Below are 16,548 nucleotides of genomic sequence, written 5' to 3'. Positions count from 1 at the left end.
TACATGTGTGTGTGTGTGTGTGTGTATATATATATATATATATATATATATATATATATATATATATACACACACACACACACACACATATATATACACACACATATATATATATATATATATATATATATATATATACACACACACACACACACACACTGTATTTATAAAATGGTGACGTGTGATAACTGTGTGGATTGAAACTGTTTTTGAGTTTCACTTTTTGAAGTGAACTACTGAAACGCTGGTTAATCCTTCACTTTTATGAGAAACATCAAAGTTAAAATGTTACTTCAAACATTGCTCGACCATGAAACATATTAATCCATCAAATTCATTGAATTACGGTAATTTAGGTTCCAAACAAATCAGAAATGGACAAGTGTCCCACAGAGGATTGTGATGGACTTTAACCATTCCAGTGTAGCTCTTTATTCACATATAATTTCCTCAATATTCAAGAGAAATGCAGACATGTACTTTTGTGTTCTCATAGTGTTCAATCATAAATCATAAGTTTAAGATGAAAAACATCAACCCCATAAATTAACTGACTAACCTAGGCCTACTGTGATTTGTAGCCATTTTTGCATTTGATATTTAGCTGGTGGTGAGGTTTATATGCAAAACTTTCAATCTTTTTTTCTTCCTGTCCTGTTCCTTTGCTTTGGCATCCCATCCCTATTTCATATTTTTAGAAGAGGCTACTTACATCAGAATTCACTTCTCCATTTACAGAAATGATTATGCACGGTTCCAAGAGTTGATGTTGCATTTCCCTTAGAAATTCAGTGAATGTCCTTTCCTCTGTCAAAGAAAGCTGGCAACCCTGCAGTGTGCCACTTAATTGGCTACTTCACTTCCAATCAGTGTCAGGATGAAAAACTTTTTTAAAATGGGGTGAGAATTTGCATATAACATTTAAAAGAACACACAAAGAAGACATCTTTGCATCCAATACATCAACAGTACTTTTTTCAATAACCCTCATTTTAAGACAATACACTAATTGACAAGTGTAATACGGTGGCTTGGTGATGAAGAGCTGACTGCATGAGGGAAAATAGAATCCATGCTGTCTTTGTGAGAGCTTGGGTGTGCTTCAAGGTTTGCAGTTACGTTTTAAGTTTCAAGGCACAATGTGAAGCCAACCCTAGTCATCATGGTTACAAAATCCATACTTACAATTAGTCCAGCATTATATGTAGCAAGGTGAAAAGTCACTCACTTGCTTTGGAAAAGGCAGCTCCATCAAAACAGATTAATTGCCGCAAGACAAAAATATTGTGTGTAAAACGATTTTTATAAAATCATTGTAATAATATACACAATAATAATAATAATAAGAAGAAGAATAATAAGAATAATAAGAATCGTTTTTAAAAATATGTTTTAATTAAAACATTCCTCGGTGGGAGGGCCCCAAGGGTGGATGAAATCCACCCGGAGTTCCGAAAGGTTCTGGGTGTTGTGGGACTGTCTTGGCTGACATGCCTCTACAACATCGTGTGGACATCGGGGACAGTGTCTCTGGATAGGCAGACTGGGGTGGTGGTCCCCCTTTTTAGGAAGGGGGACCGGAGGGTGTTTTCCAACTACAGGGGGATCACACTCCTCAGACTCCCTGGTAAGGTCTATTCAGGGGTGCTGGAGAGGAGGGTCCGTCAGCAAGTCGAATCTCAGATTCAGGAGGAGGAGTGTTTCCAGTAAGAATTGGACTCCGCCAAGGCTGCCCTTTTTTCACCGAATCTGTTTCATTACCTTGATGGACAGTATATCTTTCTTCAGTCGAGGTATTGTGGGGGTCCGGTTTGGTGGCCTTTGCATTGCGTGTCTGCTTTTTGCAGATGATGTGGTTATGATGGCTTCATCAAACTGTGATCTTCAGCTCTCGCTGGAACGGTTCGCAGCCGAGTGCGAAGTGGTTGGGATGAAATCAGTACCTCCAAATCCTACCCTCAGCTATGGTCACGAGCTGTGGGTTGTTGTTTATGTTACGTGTAGTTTGTTGATCGTGTGTCTTATTGTGTTACATTTACGGTACTGTTATGTTTCACTTAGTTTTCATGAAAGCCTGACTGTGGGTTGTGTGCAATAAATGACACCCAGTCAGTTCTCCTCTGTGCTAAGAGAAGGTAAGATAAGCGTCACCTGGTGACTTATCAGTTGCGTTACATACAAGCGTGTACTTTCCTCTGGTTGCTCAATTTGTAACTTCCTGCTTTGAGGACTTGGACAAGCTACTGATAGGAATTAACGTCTGTCTCCAAACAGCACAACTCATCACCAAAGTAGTTTTCTTCTGTCTGTCTCAACGTTACAACTTTGGCTTGTTTGCTACATGTATGAAACATAAAATATCTAATATCCTGTAAGATTCAGCAATCATAACTACATGTAAAAACAAAAAACAAACAAAATAATAATAATAACACACGTACATACATTCATAGATACATACATAGAGTGGATATAAAAAAGTTTACGCACCCATTCAAATGCCAGGTTTTTTAGATATTAAAAAAAAAAACTGACCGGGAAGAAATCTAATCTTTTCAAGAAGGGAAGTAAAAATAAAGAACTGCATACCTTCTTAACTGGGGATGTGGCTGTTTTCATCCGTCCATCCATTTCCAATACCGTTTATCCTCACTAGACGAGAGGCAGTTGTACAACCTGAACTGGTCGCCAGCCAATCGCAGGGCACATATAAACAAACAACCATCGCACTCACATTCACACCTACGGGCAATTTTGAGTCTTCAACCTACCACGCATGTTTTGGGGGTGTGGGAGGAAACCGGAGTGCCCGGAGAAAACCCACGCAGGCACGGGGAGAACATGCAAACTCCACACAGGCAAGCCAGGATTTGAACCCCAGTCCTCAGAACTGTGAGGCAGACGTGTTAACCAGTTGGTCACCGTGCCGCCATATTTTAAGTCATTATTAAAAATAAAAAAAACACACACACACACATTCACACCCAGCAAATATTGTTCGCTTTTTTTTTTTTTTTTTTTTTTTTTAATGCTGTTGGTTTGTTGCGGCCATGTTGAGAAGTTTAGTTAAACTGTCTTCCGAGAACACAAAAGTGAACGAGTGATATTCCCACAGGAGCCGTATCCGCATGTATTCAGTGAGTCCATTTTTACAGGTTTACAGGTTGTATTATTATTTTATTTTTAATTTGTTATTTGTTATTATGTATTGGTAATCTTTGTTTTGTTTCCTTTTTTTGTTTTTCCTGTAGGAACGTTTTGTAATACACGTTTCTCCATCGACGGACTATCTTGGTAGGACCACAACCACAAGCTCTTCCTCCCCACGTGAACTGTTTGTGGTAGATGGTGAACGTGTGGCCCGATTCATATTCACGATTACTTGATTATTTTGTTTGAGCTTATGGTTATTGCTAGTGAGACCATGGAGCTAGTGGAGGACGACGAGATGTTCAGCGAGGACTCAGAAGACGAAAACAGCGAATTGTCAGACAATGCGGTTAGTTCATATCGTGACACAGTCAGCTAACCGTTAGCAAGCCAGATGATCATGCTCTATTTAAAAAATATATATATTTTCATTTATTATTATTGTTATTGTTTTTTAAATGTAGTATAACTATTCAAATTGTAAAAGGCACCACTCGTTTTAACCCTCTCAAGACAAAGCGATGTTTTTATTTTTATTTTTTACTTTGTACAGTGTTTTGCTCCGTTGAATAAAGTAATTTATATTCAACACCGTTTATGTTGCAACAAACGACAGTGATCGTTCATCTAAGTATATTAACAGCTCTTTACTTGTATGTGTTTGGTTGAACTACATTCAAAATGATTGTGGGCATGTCGTTTTATGTTGTATGTTTAGCTCCAAGAAGCTTTCGCGAAAGGTTTATTGAAACCCGGAATGAACCTGATGGTAGAAAAATCCAAAAGGTTCGTCAACAATGTGGTGAGTAAGATTATACAACGGTTTCTTTGTTTGCTTATACACATATTGACAATTTGAAATCAACTATTTACGCGAGTCATTCACATATTATTATCCAATGCAGCAAGGCATGAAACAGAGTTTGTCAGACTTAAGGAAAGACCTTCCCTGGGTGGAGAGACTGGACCTCACCAATCCGCCTGTTGAGGATGTCCTCGCTAAGATTGGAGGGAACATGCAAAGTGGGAGCAATGGAGACGTCAATGCTGATGATGATTTCCAGAGGGAGATGTTCTTGTGAGTATCAGCTTTAATCCTTCAAGCATTGAATTCTTATTGGCGGCAAGGTATGTTTGTATGTTTCCTGTGCTTGCGTGGACTGCTCCCACTTCCTCCCATGTTCTGAAAAAATGCATAATAGGTTACTTGAAAACTTAAATTGTCAATAGGTGTGAATGTATTTGTCAGAATGTGCTCTCGCCCACTGTCAGCAAGCATTATCCAAAAAAAACTTATTCAAACGAATTAATTTGCTTCTAAAGTGTTTGAACAATATTGTTTACAACAGAGGTTACATATGTGAATATAGGTTTTAAATTGAACACAGTGGGAGCATTAATGTAAGTGCATAGAGTAAACAATGCTCATAGTTTATTGTTATTATCAATAATAACAGTGAATGGAAAGCAAACAATCTGCTTAACACAAAGTACAACACTACTAAAATCTGGACCAGAAGCACGTTCCTACGCATTTCTCACAGAATAAGGAGTTGTTTTTTAAAAAAATTATATATATATAATGTCAGGATTGCCTACTCATTAGCGTACAACTCAGAAGAGTAGATTTATACAAAACAAAAGCTGCTCATTCGTATTGTAAGGCAAACAAGGGAAGTTTTTTCCCCCACTCTGCACCATAGCTCAAAGGTTTTGTTTTGGTGGCATTGATATCGACTTGACTAATCATGTGAGTATATCTACTGTACCTTTTGCTTGATCACCCAAAATAGATCAGTCATGATTTTCGTGGGAATGTATTATTTATTCAGAATTAAATGATGGTAGTTATTACTACAGTGTATATTTGTTTACATTGCACTTTAAAAAAAAAAAAACAAACAGAATATACTCTAACAATACTGATTCTAAAATATATAGCTCTTCTATTTCCTCCTCCAAATGTCACACATCGAGCTGTGTCTTTCTCTCAATGTCCTGCCGATCAAGAGTGAAGCGCTAAAGAACATGACTGGCAAAAAAGCATCACAGTAAAAGCTTCAGCCAGCCAGCAACATGAATCATTCCATTTGTGAAGCGTATTAAAGTGTCTAATTCAGAACACTGGTCTCAAATATTGACCTCCGGCTGGATAGTGTTGAATGCTTGTGAGTCCTTGTCAGTCTTTCAACGGCTTTTGACATTCATGTAGTCCGTACATCATCATTACTTCTTGTGGGCAGGGTGAAGTCATTTAAGTTTGCAGTTCATGTCTGCAACACTGTCTAAAAGCCTCATCAACCTTGGCAGTAAAATTATTGATTTGCTGTGTTAAATGCTTTCAACAGCTACCGGCAGGCACAAGCAACAGTCCTTGAGGCGCTGCCTCTCTTGAGCAAGCACGGCATTGCCACCAAGAGACCCGACGACTACTTTGCTGAGATGGCTAAGTCAGATCAGCACATGCAAAAGGTGAGTGCTTAGTTTACTAATATACTCCTCACTTTACAGTGGGACTGGGTTAACTTTAGAAAGGGGTGGAAAAGTACCCTATAAAGTTTACCTGGGAAACTATGAAAAGTTGGACACGTGATTAAAAAGGGAGTTTATGGGAATTAATAGTTTTAACATTTGTACAAACTTGATCTTGTACAAATATGCCATTTTTGTCATGAGCAGCATGACATGAGCAACAGATGATTTTAAGATACATATTTCAGGTTGGGTTCTTATGCAATACAGCCTCAGTACTGTTACTGTAGCTGCAGCATTAGGACATTATTCCAGTTCATTATTTCCAGTTCATGTTCATGAATTCCATTTTAAGAACTCCTGGAAATTTGCAATCCAAACTGTGACTTAATGTGCCTTATTGTCAGAGGTGGGTAGTAATGCGCTACATTTATTCCGTTACATTTAGTCAAGTAGCATTTTGGATAAATTGTACTTGTCAAAGTAGTTTCAATACTGCATGCTTTTGACTTGAGTATTTATGTTAAGAAGAAACGGTACTTTTACTTTATTACAATGATCTAAATGCTGCTCGCTGCTTTTGTTTATCAATTTTTGCCTATTTATCAACAATTTTGTGTGCAACCTGTCTGTTTAGACTACGACTTCAACTTCCGCAATGGGGGCTGTTTGCTTCAATCCAATTTAAGTGCTAGTGACATTTAAGTCTAGTTCACCAATCAAACCACACAATGAACTCATATGACCGCACACGTCTTCTATTGGACTTCCGAGCATAGGCATTAACACTAGATAAGCCAGCTCGGCTAATTGATGTGCCTACGTGGCGACCGTGTTGGGAAGGTCGTCATTACTATTGAAGGCTACGGCGTGTGACTCGTGTTTACATTTAGACGAAGAAAAACAACAGCTTTCATGTATTGTAGTATTTGCCTGGCACCGTCTGCCCAAAAGTGGATATTTCAGGCCACTTCTAACTTGAAAAAAAACCACCTTTCAGTAAATTGCAGATGTTTTGTTATTGCTTTGCCTGTGCTTATTAGCCCACATTAACCCTGTTTTATTTTTTGGGAGGACTACTGTTTACATTTACTTGAGTCACATTGTCAAGTAATAGTAGTCTTGAGTACAATATTTGGCCACTCTACCCACCTCTGCTTACTGTGTTGCCTAAGGTACTTTCATGATTATTTTGCCAGATTTATTCCCTCAGCCACTGTCACTCTTGAACTTGTCTCAGCGTCACAGTCAAATTCAACTATTTGTACACTTTGACTATCTTTTCTTGTCTATTCCACCATCCAGATCAGGAAGATGCTGATTTCAAAGCAGGCGATAATGGAGAGGTCAGAGAAGGCAAAGAAGTTACGCGAGCAAAGGAAATTTGGCAAAAAGGTTACTTTTTAATAGTTTCTAATCGTAAAATGGAGGATAATTGTGTCTGATTCAGTAGTTGAGTCATTGATGATTGTATTTTGGCACATTAGGTGCAAGTAGAAGTCATCCAGAAGAGACAAAAGGAGAAGAAGGCAATGATGTCTGCTGTAAAGAACTACCAGAGAGGTTGGTCAGGAGAAAACCATTTTCAACAACAGTTTTGCGCATTTCATTTTACTTTGTGCCAGACAGGCTTGGTAGATGCAAATGGAACCTGTTATTATCCTCCCACTTTCAGGAATGACTGACAAGTTGGATTTCTTGGAAGGAGACCAAAAGGCACCTGGTAAAGATGCTTCTCGGAGCTCCAAGAAGGCATCATTGAATAAGAAGGGGTAAGGTGTTCAATTATCAGCACTTTGCAGTTTGCATCAACTGTAACAGTAGTTAAGTGCCTCCCCGAATCCAGACTTTAATTGTGACTGCTCCTTTAACAGCCCCAATGCCAAGAGAAAATATAAGGACCAGAAGTTTGGCTTTGGAGGCAAGAAGAGTGGAAAGAAGTGGAACACTAAAGAGAGCCACAATGATGTGTCCAGTTTCCGCGCTAAAGTGGCCAATGCGAAGGGTGCAAAGGGAAAAAAGAAAGACAAAGGAAGAAAACAAAATGTAAGCTACACACAAGCTTTGATAAATAATGTAACATGAAGACATGTATGAGTCTGCACGTTTGAAGAGATGCTGATTTTATTTTTCTTCACTTCTAGAAACGTCCAGGGAAGTCTGTACGCAGAAAGATGAAGGCTCGCTCATAAAACACATCGGGGTTGTTCAGTGGGACTTGAACGTTGCTTCGAGGCTGGATTTCCTCACAGTTCATCTTCCTTAAGAACATTGACTTCTTTGTGACATTTTGTTCAAACTGCCGTCTGCCAAAGTGTGTGGTTAAGAAGGAACAGCATAATCATCAGGCCACACCGAGGGAGGAAGACTTCCTTGCTGTGGAGGCTGTTCCTTGAACGAAACACTGTTTGGATCACACTTGTTAAACATCAATTTTCCACGTTATCTAGAACATCTAATTTAGTAGTTAAGACGTTAAACCCATTTCACTTATTAAATGTCATAAAGACGGTATGTACTGTGTTGTGCCAATCTGATATGATTACCCTTACGTATCCACACGTACCATCCCTCCTTATTTTAACTCGCCGTAGGTTTTTTTCTCATTTATATTTTCTGCTTTTTTTTTTTTTTTACTTGCTTTTAGGATCATTTAATACTAAATTGCCCATAGGTGTGTATGTGAGTGTCAATTATTGTTTGTTATATGTACCCTGCAGTTGGCTAACGACCAGTTAAGGGTGTACCCCGCCTCTCGCCCAGAGTTAATTTAGATAGGCGCCAGCACGCCCGCAACCCTAGCGAGGATAATCGATACGAAAAAGGGATTGATGAGAGCCTGTCGCTTTTCATTAGTACGATTCGTAATGAGATGACTACAATTAATTTGTAAAGACCATCACTATTGCTGTACTAGAAAGTGTAGTGTCACTTTTGGAACTTAATGGCCATAACCCATTGTTTTTGGAGTCTGTGATTTATTATTACATATTTAGGGACTTAAAAACAAAGTTTGAAAAGTCTGTTCATTTAAACTTGGTTTGACATTTAATGAGTTGTAACATGACTGGAATTCACAGGATGGCAGCTTAGAAATGGGCTACATTGATCACGATAAAGTACACACACTGCTGATGAACATGTCTACCATGACTAAATCTTGTCTTATTGACATGTGTCAGGGAAAAGCAAACTGCTGCCTAAAGCACAGTATGTAGAACATCCATCCGTTTTCCGAGCCGCTTCTCCTCACTAGGGTTGCGGGCGTGCTGGAGCCTATCCCAGCTGTCATCGGGCAGGAGGCGGGGTACACCCTGAACTGGTTGCCAGCCAATCGCAGGGCACATACAAACAAACAACCATTCGCACTCACAGTCACACCTACAGGCAATTTAGAGTCTCCAATTAATGCATGTTTTTGGGATGTGGGAGGAAACCAGAGTGCCCGGAGAAAACCCACGCAGGCACGGGGAGAACATGCAAACTCCACACAGGCGGGGCCGGGGATTGAACCCGGATCCTCAGAACTGTGAGGCTGACGCTCTAACCAGTCGTGCACCGTGCCGCCTATGTAGAACATGTTGATGACAAAAATACTCAATAAAAAAGCATCCGGTACTCCAATCTACACCAGGTCAACGAGCTGTTTGATCATGAAATACATATTTGGCATCACTTAAAATTGCAAGAAAATAATGGGGTGTGTATGACATAACTATCTTTTGAGATGAAGATTTTAAAATGTAATTCTACATTGTCAATTCTTAGACTAATTGAACTTATTGAAGTATTCCAAGATATACAAGTCCGAAAATACAATGGATATAAAAATACTACACACCCCTGTTCGAATGCTGTGGTTTTGTGATAAAAAGAGTTAAAAAAAATCCCAGTACCCACCTTTGTGACCTACAATCTGTAGAACTCATTTAAAAAACAAATGTAGCATAAGTATTTTAAGGGGAAAAATAAATGCCTATTTGTGTGGCACATCTGGATGTGCCAATATTTGCCCACGCTTTGCAACAGTGTTCCATATCTATCAGATTGCAAGGGCATCTCCTGTACACAGCCCTCTTCAGATCACCCCAAAGATCTACATAAGGATTCAGGTCTGGACTCTGGCTGGGCCTTCTAAGATCTTGTTCTTCTGGTGAAGCCATTCTTTTGTCGATTTGGATGCATACTTTAAGTCACTGTCATCTTTCCAGTGGAACACTGAAGGTTTTGTGCTAATATTGAATAGTTTTGAAACAGTCCATAATTTCTTCCACCTTGACTAACGCCCTTCAGTTGTATCTTAAGAAAAACAGCCCCAAAACATGATGCTACCACCCTCGTGCTTCACTGTAGGTATGGTGTTCTTTGGGTGATGAGCAGTGCTGTGTTTATGTGAAACATGCTTTGTAAAGTTATGGCCAAAACGTTGAACCTTGGCGTCATCAGACTATAACACATATTCCCATATTTAGAAAATTCCTAGCATGTATTTGCAAAATGTAGCTGTGCTTGGACGTTTGTCTTTTTATGTCTTGCCACCCAATCCCATAGCCCAGATATATGAAGAGAATGGAACATTACAGCCAGTACTTGCCAGAAATTTCTGCAATTCCTTCAATGTTGCTGTCGGCCTCTTGGCAGCCTCCCTGATCAGTTGTGTTCTCGTCTTTTCATCAATTTGGAGGGAAGTCCATTTCTTGATAATGTCACTGTTGTGCCATATTTTCTCGGCTTGATAATGACTTTCTTTGCTGTGTTTCATGGTAAACTTAATGCCTACAGTAGTTGGTTAATTGTGAACACAGGCACATCCCCAGTGACAGAGGGTGTGCGCCCTTTTTCCAGCCACAATATATGTTATTTTGAATTCCCCTCTTTGAGTTGTACAGGTTATAGATCACTTTAATGGTGAAAAAAAGTTTTGGAATGATTTATTTTGGTCGCGTTTTTTCATCACGTCATAAAAACATGGCATTTGAACAAGGGTGTGTTGAATGTATATATGCATACCAAAATCTCCTTTGTGGTGATTGCTTTTGTTGTGGGTTTATTTTGAAGATCGAAGGATAGACTCTTGGTGCTTGGTGATGTCTGAGCTGTGTCGAAAAAAATTGAGCCTGTTGTCGCTGCGATTTGTTGGGATCTGGGGACAAAACAAATGTAGAAAAAAATATACGTCGCTGCTTAGTTCTGGTAATGAAACATAACAAAATGGCCTTCATTTTTAAACTTCAAACATCCTCACCAGTACTGTGGACACCCATCCAATCTCCTGACTTTCAGTCAATGGCATCGCATATTTCTTAGTTGGCTCCTGGCGAGCTTTGTGGAAGGCTTCAATGAAATCCGCTTGAGAAAATGAAATTGCATCATCAGCAATATATTCTTGACAACTCCCCCTTTTTTTTCATGGCTTCAAAGGAGCTACATCCTCAGAAGTCATAACACTTGTCATTGGCTGTCATTTTTAAAGACAGTGTGTGGAAGAATTGGCCAAAAGTCATTCCTATATTTCTGACCAGGCTAACACACATTTCCAGCGGAAGCCACACCATAAAGTGATCATGACTATTTTCATAGAGCCACAATTAGACACAGCTCTTGTACTGAAATCCACTAAATTATTCAGCCACACCTTTTGCTGTGGTCGACAAATACAATACCTTTTGAGGCTAGCAACATACTTTCATGTCTTTCAAATGTTTTTCAAAGAAATTTGGTACGTCAACAACTGCTGGTTTCTTTAAATGACAACAAATGATGTTAAACTTACAGTTTTCTGGAATCACTTCTTGTGGTTTCCTGCACATGGGTTTGTCTGGTAGGATGTGTACTGAAAGTGACAATGGGAAAGAAACAGAGTGATGTCTTTGATGAAAAAAGCCACCAAAGATTGTTTGTGTTTACCTGTGCGTCAAGAATATTATAATAGAGCAGTTTAATAAGGGTTGAGTTACTCACACTTTCGGTGTGGGTTGATGTTAAACTCAGTGCGGAGTCTTTGTTGTCTTTGCTCTTTGCGGATCATCTCGACGAGAATTGCATTCTGATAAACCACATCTTTTTCTTTTCCGGCCATTTTGGAAATTCATACAGCACTTAGTTGATAGAATGAAAGGTTAACCTCTGATCCGTGAAGCAAATTTTTGTCTCACGCATGGTCGTTGCCAAGCAACAGAAAACTCACCCTCGTGCCGCAATAACAAAATTAGACCACACGGTGAGGCTGCATGCTCAGCGTTGAGCATTGTGTGTGACTGGACTCTTACACTACTACAAATGTCAACGTTTAATCCCACAGTACCTGGCCCGTAAACAGTAGAACTTTAACGTCATACTTCACTCACTTTATGTCAACATAGTTTCATATTAATTAACATAAGAGAATTAGATAAAGCCTTTACCACGTCCAGCCATGGCGTGCATATTTACAAAATGAGATTAACGTAAACAGTTTTTATCAACTCAGTTTTGATTGACTCTATCATAATTAATTTAAGTTTTTTTTTTTTTTTTTTAACAGTTCGCCAAATAAGGAACCCAAAGATTAGAAACCTGGCGGCACGGTGGTCGACTGGTGAGCACATCTGCCTCACAGTTCTGAGGACCCATTTTTACATGGAAAAAATAAAAACATTATTTTTGTTTTGGCTCCCATTTCCAATACATGCCAAGCAAAGAATACAACTGTATGTACAAAATGTACAGTTTATGGTAAAGAGGGGATAGACACTGAACTAAAGCCTCACATAGGCTTTTTAAGTGGCATAGAGAAACTGTAAGAATAACAACCAAATAATTTTTTAATGACGGCCATTTGTGCACAGTGACAATTGGTAATCCTATCAATTTAAAAAATTCCATTACCACCCTTAAAATTTGCTCATGTGAGCTTTAGTTTGGTGCCTGTTTAAGATTGTAAGAGACACTTCAGACATTCAGTATATTTGAAAGTGTAAATAAGTAAGCAAAGTTTATTTATAAAGCAAATTTTAAACACAGCTCGCACTGAACCAAAGTGCTGCATATTGTGGATTAGCTGAAAAAATATCAAAAAGTAAAAGAGTTGAACATAAAAGTACATACCGGTAAATTACATAGACACTGTTGCAAATCAGAGGTTTAAACTAAAACAGCATCGACACGCAAACAATTACAGACATACTCGGATAAGACTTTTGAAACATGAAGAAGACCAGGTGCATTTCGAGCCCAGAGTGGAATATTGTCATTGAAGGGGCACGTCTTATGTCAAGGGGCAGTTTGTTCCACAACTGAGGACCAGCAATTGCATCAGTCCAAGGCACACCTGTGCAATAATCCATCCATCAATCTATTTTCTGTCGTGATGCCCATTTGATATCCATGAAGAATTCTTCAATTTAACTCTTGGAAAATTGGAGAAAAAGCAAATATTGTGTATAGTTTAACAGTGCAATTGTATCAAAATGTCGATGCCTGTAAAAAAACAAACAAAAAACAAAATTATTATTATTATTATTATTATTATTCTGTATCTCTACAGCCAACATAACATTACTGTTCTCTGTTTAATATAAATATATCAATGTTCAGAGTTGAAATTACAATTTTGCTGTATTTAGCAATAACAATAAAACATCAAATAATTGGTAGTTGTGAGGTTCTGGGTTTGAATCTCAGCTTGTAATCATGGAAATTTAAAAAAAAAAATTTCCAGTAAGATAACAACTGGGTGGGTACAATGAGGTGCATGTATTTTTAAATTTGCGGTGCAAGAACTGACCAGAGACTTTGCATCACTTGTCTGGTCACTTAAATTTAATTCCAATGAACACACACACACGCTATTGACCAATAATAACTATCGGCAATTGGTAAAAAAAAAAAAAAAAAAAAAACTAGCTGTAAAATTGTTTAGGCGCTGTCCATTGCGTTTTACTTACAGATTGAGTAATAAACCAATTGTCATGTGAAATCTTTGTTTTATTTATTTATTTATTTTGTATTTTACATTGTCAAACCCTCACTCATGAACAAGACTCCAAGATACTTGAACTCCTCCACTTGGGGCAGGATCTCTTCCCCGACCCAGAGAGGGCACTCCACCCTTTTCGGAACGAGGACCACAGCCTCAGATTTGGAGTTATTAAGTATTTCAAAAAAATTGGATTCTTGAGAGGATTAAAGTAGCATAGAGTAGAAGAGCATGGATGGGAACTTTCATTTACTTAATTCATTAAGTAAAAATAATTAATAAATAATTAGTAAATTAAATAATTTACTAAATTATTGAACTTTAAACCAACCATGGTAGACATACTGTACCCAAATCCAAGTATATGTTTCTCCACTATCAATATCAATATCCTCCATTTCAACAGGTTAAAAAAAAATAATAATTGAGAGTTAAAACCTGGCACAAAATCAAAATGGTTATCAAAAACACAAGACACAAATAAAATAGGATCATAACCTGGGTTCAAATCCCGGCCCCGCCTGTGTGGAGTTTGCTTGTTCTCCCCGAGCCTGCGTGGGTTTTCTCCGGGCACTCCGGTTTCCTCCCACATCCCAAAATCATGCATGCTAGGTTGATTGAAGACTGTAAATTGCCCATAGGTGTGAATGTGTGTGAGAATGGTTGTTTGTTTATATGTGCCTTGTGATTGGCTGGCGACCAGTTCAGGGTGTACCCCGCCTCTCGCCCGAAGTTAGCTGGGATCGGCTCCAGCACGCCCGTGACCCTAGTGAGGAGAAGCGGAACAGAAGATGAATGAATGAAAGAATGTTTCATGAGATTCAAGTTACTCACAACATATGGTCCTTGCTGGTGTTTTTTTTTTTTTTTAAATGGACACTTAATACAATGATTACTGTCAGAAACAGTGCACAAAAACATAAGCTCTTTAAATGTTATTGTAGGACGAAGTGAGTCTAGTCATCAATCAAACGCCATGTATTATTGATAGAATTACCTATGTAAAGTGGATCAATATAACATTTGATAATTATTACACCTTAGTGGGTGTCTATATCAGGGGTCACCAACCTTTCTGAAACAAGGAGACAGGGAGAATCACTTTTTCCATGGCATAATGTGCATTTGATGTATACACTCTTTCCTCTAATGTACTTTATGGAAAAGTAATGTTTATACTTACACTTAAAGAAAGCTGCTTTACCTGTACAGTAGATTTAACCGGGCTGCTAATAAAATAAAGTAAAATAATTGAATTAAGGCGCCGTTTTTTTTTTGTGTGAGGGACCGTGAGAAAATCATATTGTGGTTTATGTGTGGACCTCCACGACTGCTCTGCCTGTAACAGCCATTCAGTTATGACACTTATCACTATAAGAGCAGATTCCACCCGTCTAACAACCCTTTTTCTTCTCACACACTGTGATAACATTATAGCTCAGCTTTTTATCTGCACTCTTCTTGCGGTAGTAGAAAGGCTATTGGTGTTTATTTATCTGATTATGATTACACTCTCTCCAACTTTTATGCAAGTGCATGGACGAAAATACAAGTACAATATACTTGGATTGCTCGGTTGCTCAAGCTATTTACTCTGCCCTGGGAGCACTATGTGATAGTGGGTGACATACAGTATACCAGTCCATGCACACACACATAAACCCTCTTCTTCCTTGTATGTTTTGATATACCTGAAGGTGTCTGGGCTCAATGGAGACACTGTGGTCGTGGGAAAGCTGTGTTACGATCAGATGGAAGTTCCGTGTCACCATCGCTCTTATCTGCAATCTCCTGTTTTGTCTTGCTGACAGAGACTTTGTCAGCAAGGACAGACCCTGGAAGAGATTATGGGATGGAACTCATTCCACGTAGCTACATCATAACGCCGGCACCTCATGTACATTTTTCATCCATTCATCCATTCTCTTCACCGCTTACACTCACTAGGGTCGGGGGTGTGCCGGCGCTTATCTCAGCTGACTCGGGGCGAGAGGCGGGGTACACCTGAACTGGTCGACAGCCAATCGCAGAGCACATATAAACAAACAAGCATTCACACTCACATTCATACCTACGGGCAATTTAGAGTCTTCAATCAACCTACCATGCATGTTTTTGGAATGTGAGAGGGAACTGGAATACCCGGAGAAAACCCACATAGGCACGGGGAGAACATGCATACTCCACACAGAAAGACAAGATTTGAACCCAGGATCTCAGAACTGTGAGGCGGAAGTGGCCACTGTGTTGTCTACATTTTTCATATTTAATGTTTTATATTTTTTTTATTTTATGTTATTTTTAAAAAAAAATGCTGTTTAGATTCTTAATGGGAACAAATACTGCATGAAATAGATGTTTAGAGGCTGAAACAATTATCTCCTCAATGGCTTTTTCATGATTTAGTTCACTGCATGTCTTCGTTAGCAGCAATGGCCTGGAGTGAGCATGCCAGCCAGATGTGTTTTATATGCAGCGGTGCACATAACAATTTTAGTCTGGTTCACAAATGAGGAGCAGAGGTTGTTGCTTCGTGCAAATTTTTTTCATGACCCACCGAGCTCACTGGATGAACTTATGCCATAAGGTCTTTTTGTATGTGCTTTACATTTTAATCGTCGAATCTGAGCCAGTTCACAACTGGTAAATTGCCTGTACAAGCATACCTCCATACCTATATACCTATATATATATATATATATATTTATATTTATATATATATATATATATTATTTCATCTATCCATCTACTTTTTAGGTCTTTGTTGTGGCTGCTTTGTGCCCAGTGGTATCCAGTTGATAGTTTCTCTGGTCCACTTTTTGTTACCTCTTCGGCCAACGCGGCCAGCCCATTTCCATTTAAGGCTTTTTTATTTTTTGAAAAAAAAAATGTTTTTTTAATGACGTCGGTAACTCACATCTGCTGCTTTTATCCAACTCCATCTTTTTCTTGTTAAACACACCGGAATA

The 16,548-nt window shown here is 38.7% G+C and overlaps 2 protein-coding genes across 3 annotated transcripts; one reads left to right on the top strand and one right to left on the bottom strand.

Annotated features, from left to right (window-relative positions):
- The first annotated feature begins 3,288 nt into the window (after positions 1 to 3,288).
- ebna1bp2 (EBNA1 binding protein 2) lies at positions 3,289 to 9,250 on the top strand. The gene is made up of 9 exons (XM_061780289.1): positions 3,289 to 3,499; positions 3,869 to 3,952; positions 4,056 to 4,228; positions 5,499 to 5,622; positions 6,928 to 7,017; positions 7,110 to 7,185; positions 7,298 to 7,394; positions 7,497 to 7,668; positions 7,767 to 9,250. The coding sequence occupies exons 1-9, from the start codon at positions 3,404 to 3,406 to the stop codon at positions 7,812 to 7,814; spliced, it is 960 nt and encodes a 319-aa protein (XP_061636273.1). The 5' UTR covers positions 3,289 to 3,403; the 3' UTR covers positions 7,815 to 9,250.
- Positions 4,201 to 11,858, bottom strand: cfap144 (cilia and flagella associated protein 144). 2 transcript variants are annotated; one of them, XM_061780290.1, is made up of 5 exons: positions 11,584 to 11,851; positions 11,396 to 11,455; positions 10,868 to 10,971; positions 10,633 to 10,765; positions 4,201 to 4,333 (listed from the first exon to the last, which is right to left on the bottom strand). In XM_061780290.1, exons 1-4 carry the CDS (start codon positions 11,699 to 11,701, stop codon positions 10,670 to 10,672), a joined length of 378 nt encoding a protein of 125 aa, XP_061636274.1. In that variant the 5' UTR covers positions 11,702 to 11,851; the 3' UTR covers positions 4,201 to 4,333; positions 10,633 to 10,669. The 2 variants fall into 2 exon arrangements, with proteins under 2 accessions (XP_061636274.1, XP_061636275.1); XM_061780291.1 differs by lacking the exon at positions 4,201 to 4,333 and having other exon boundaries at positions 9,754 to 10,765; positions 11,584 to 11,858.
- Positions 11,859 to 16,548: the final 4,690 nt, after the last annotated feature.

The sequence above is a fragment of the Phyllopteryx taeniolatus genome, chromosome 7, assembly GCF_024500385.1.
Source record: "Phyllopteryx taeniolatus isolate TA_2022b chromosome 7, UOR_Ptae_1.2, whole genome shotgun sequence".
NCBI classification, from domain to species: Eukaryota; Metazoa; Chordata; class Actinopteri; order Syngnathiformes; family Syngnathidae; genus Phyllopteryx; species Phyllopteryx taeniolatus.
Note: the sequence above shows the minus strand (reverse complement) of the source record. Positions and strands in the feature narration are given on the sequence as shown.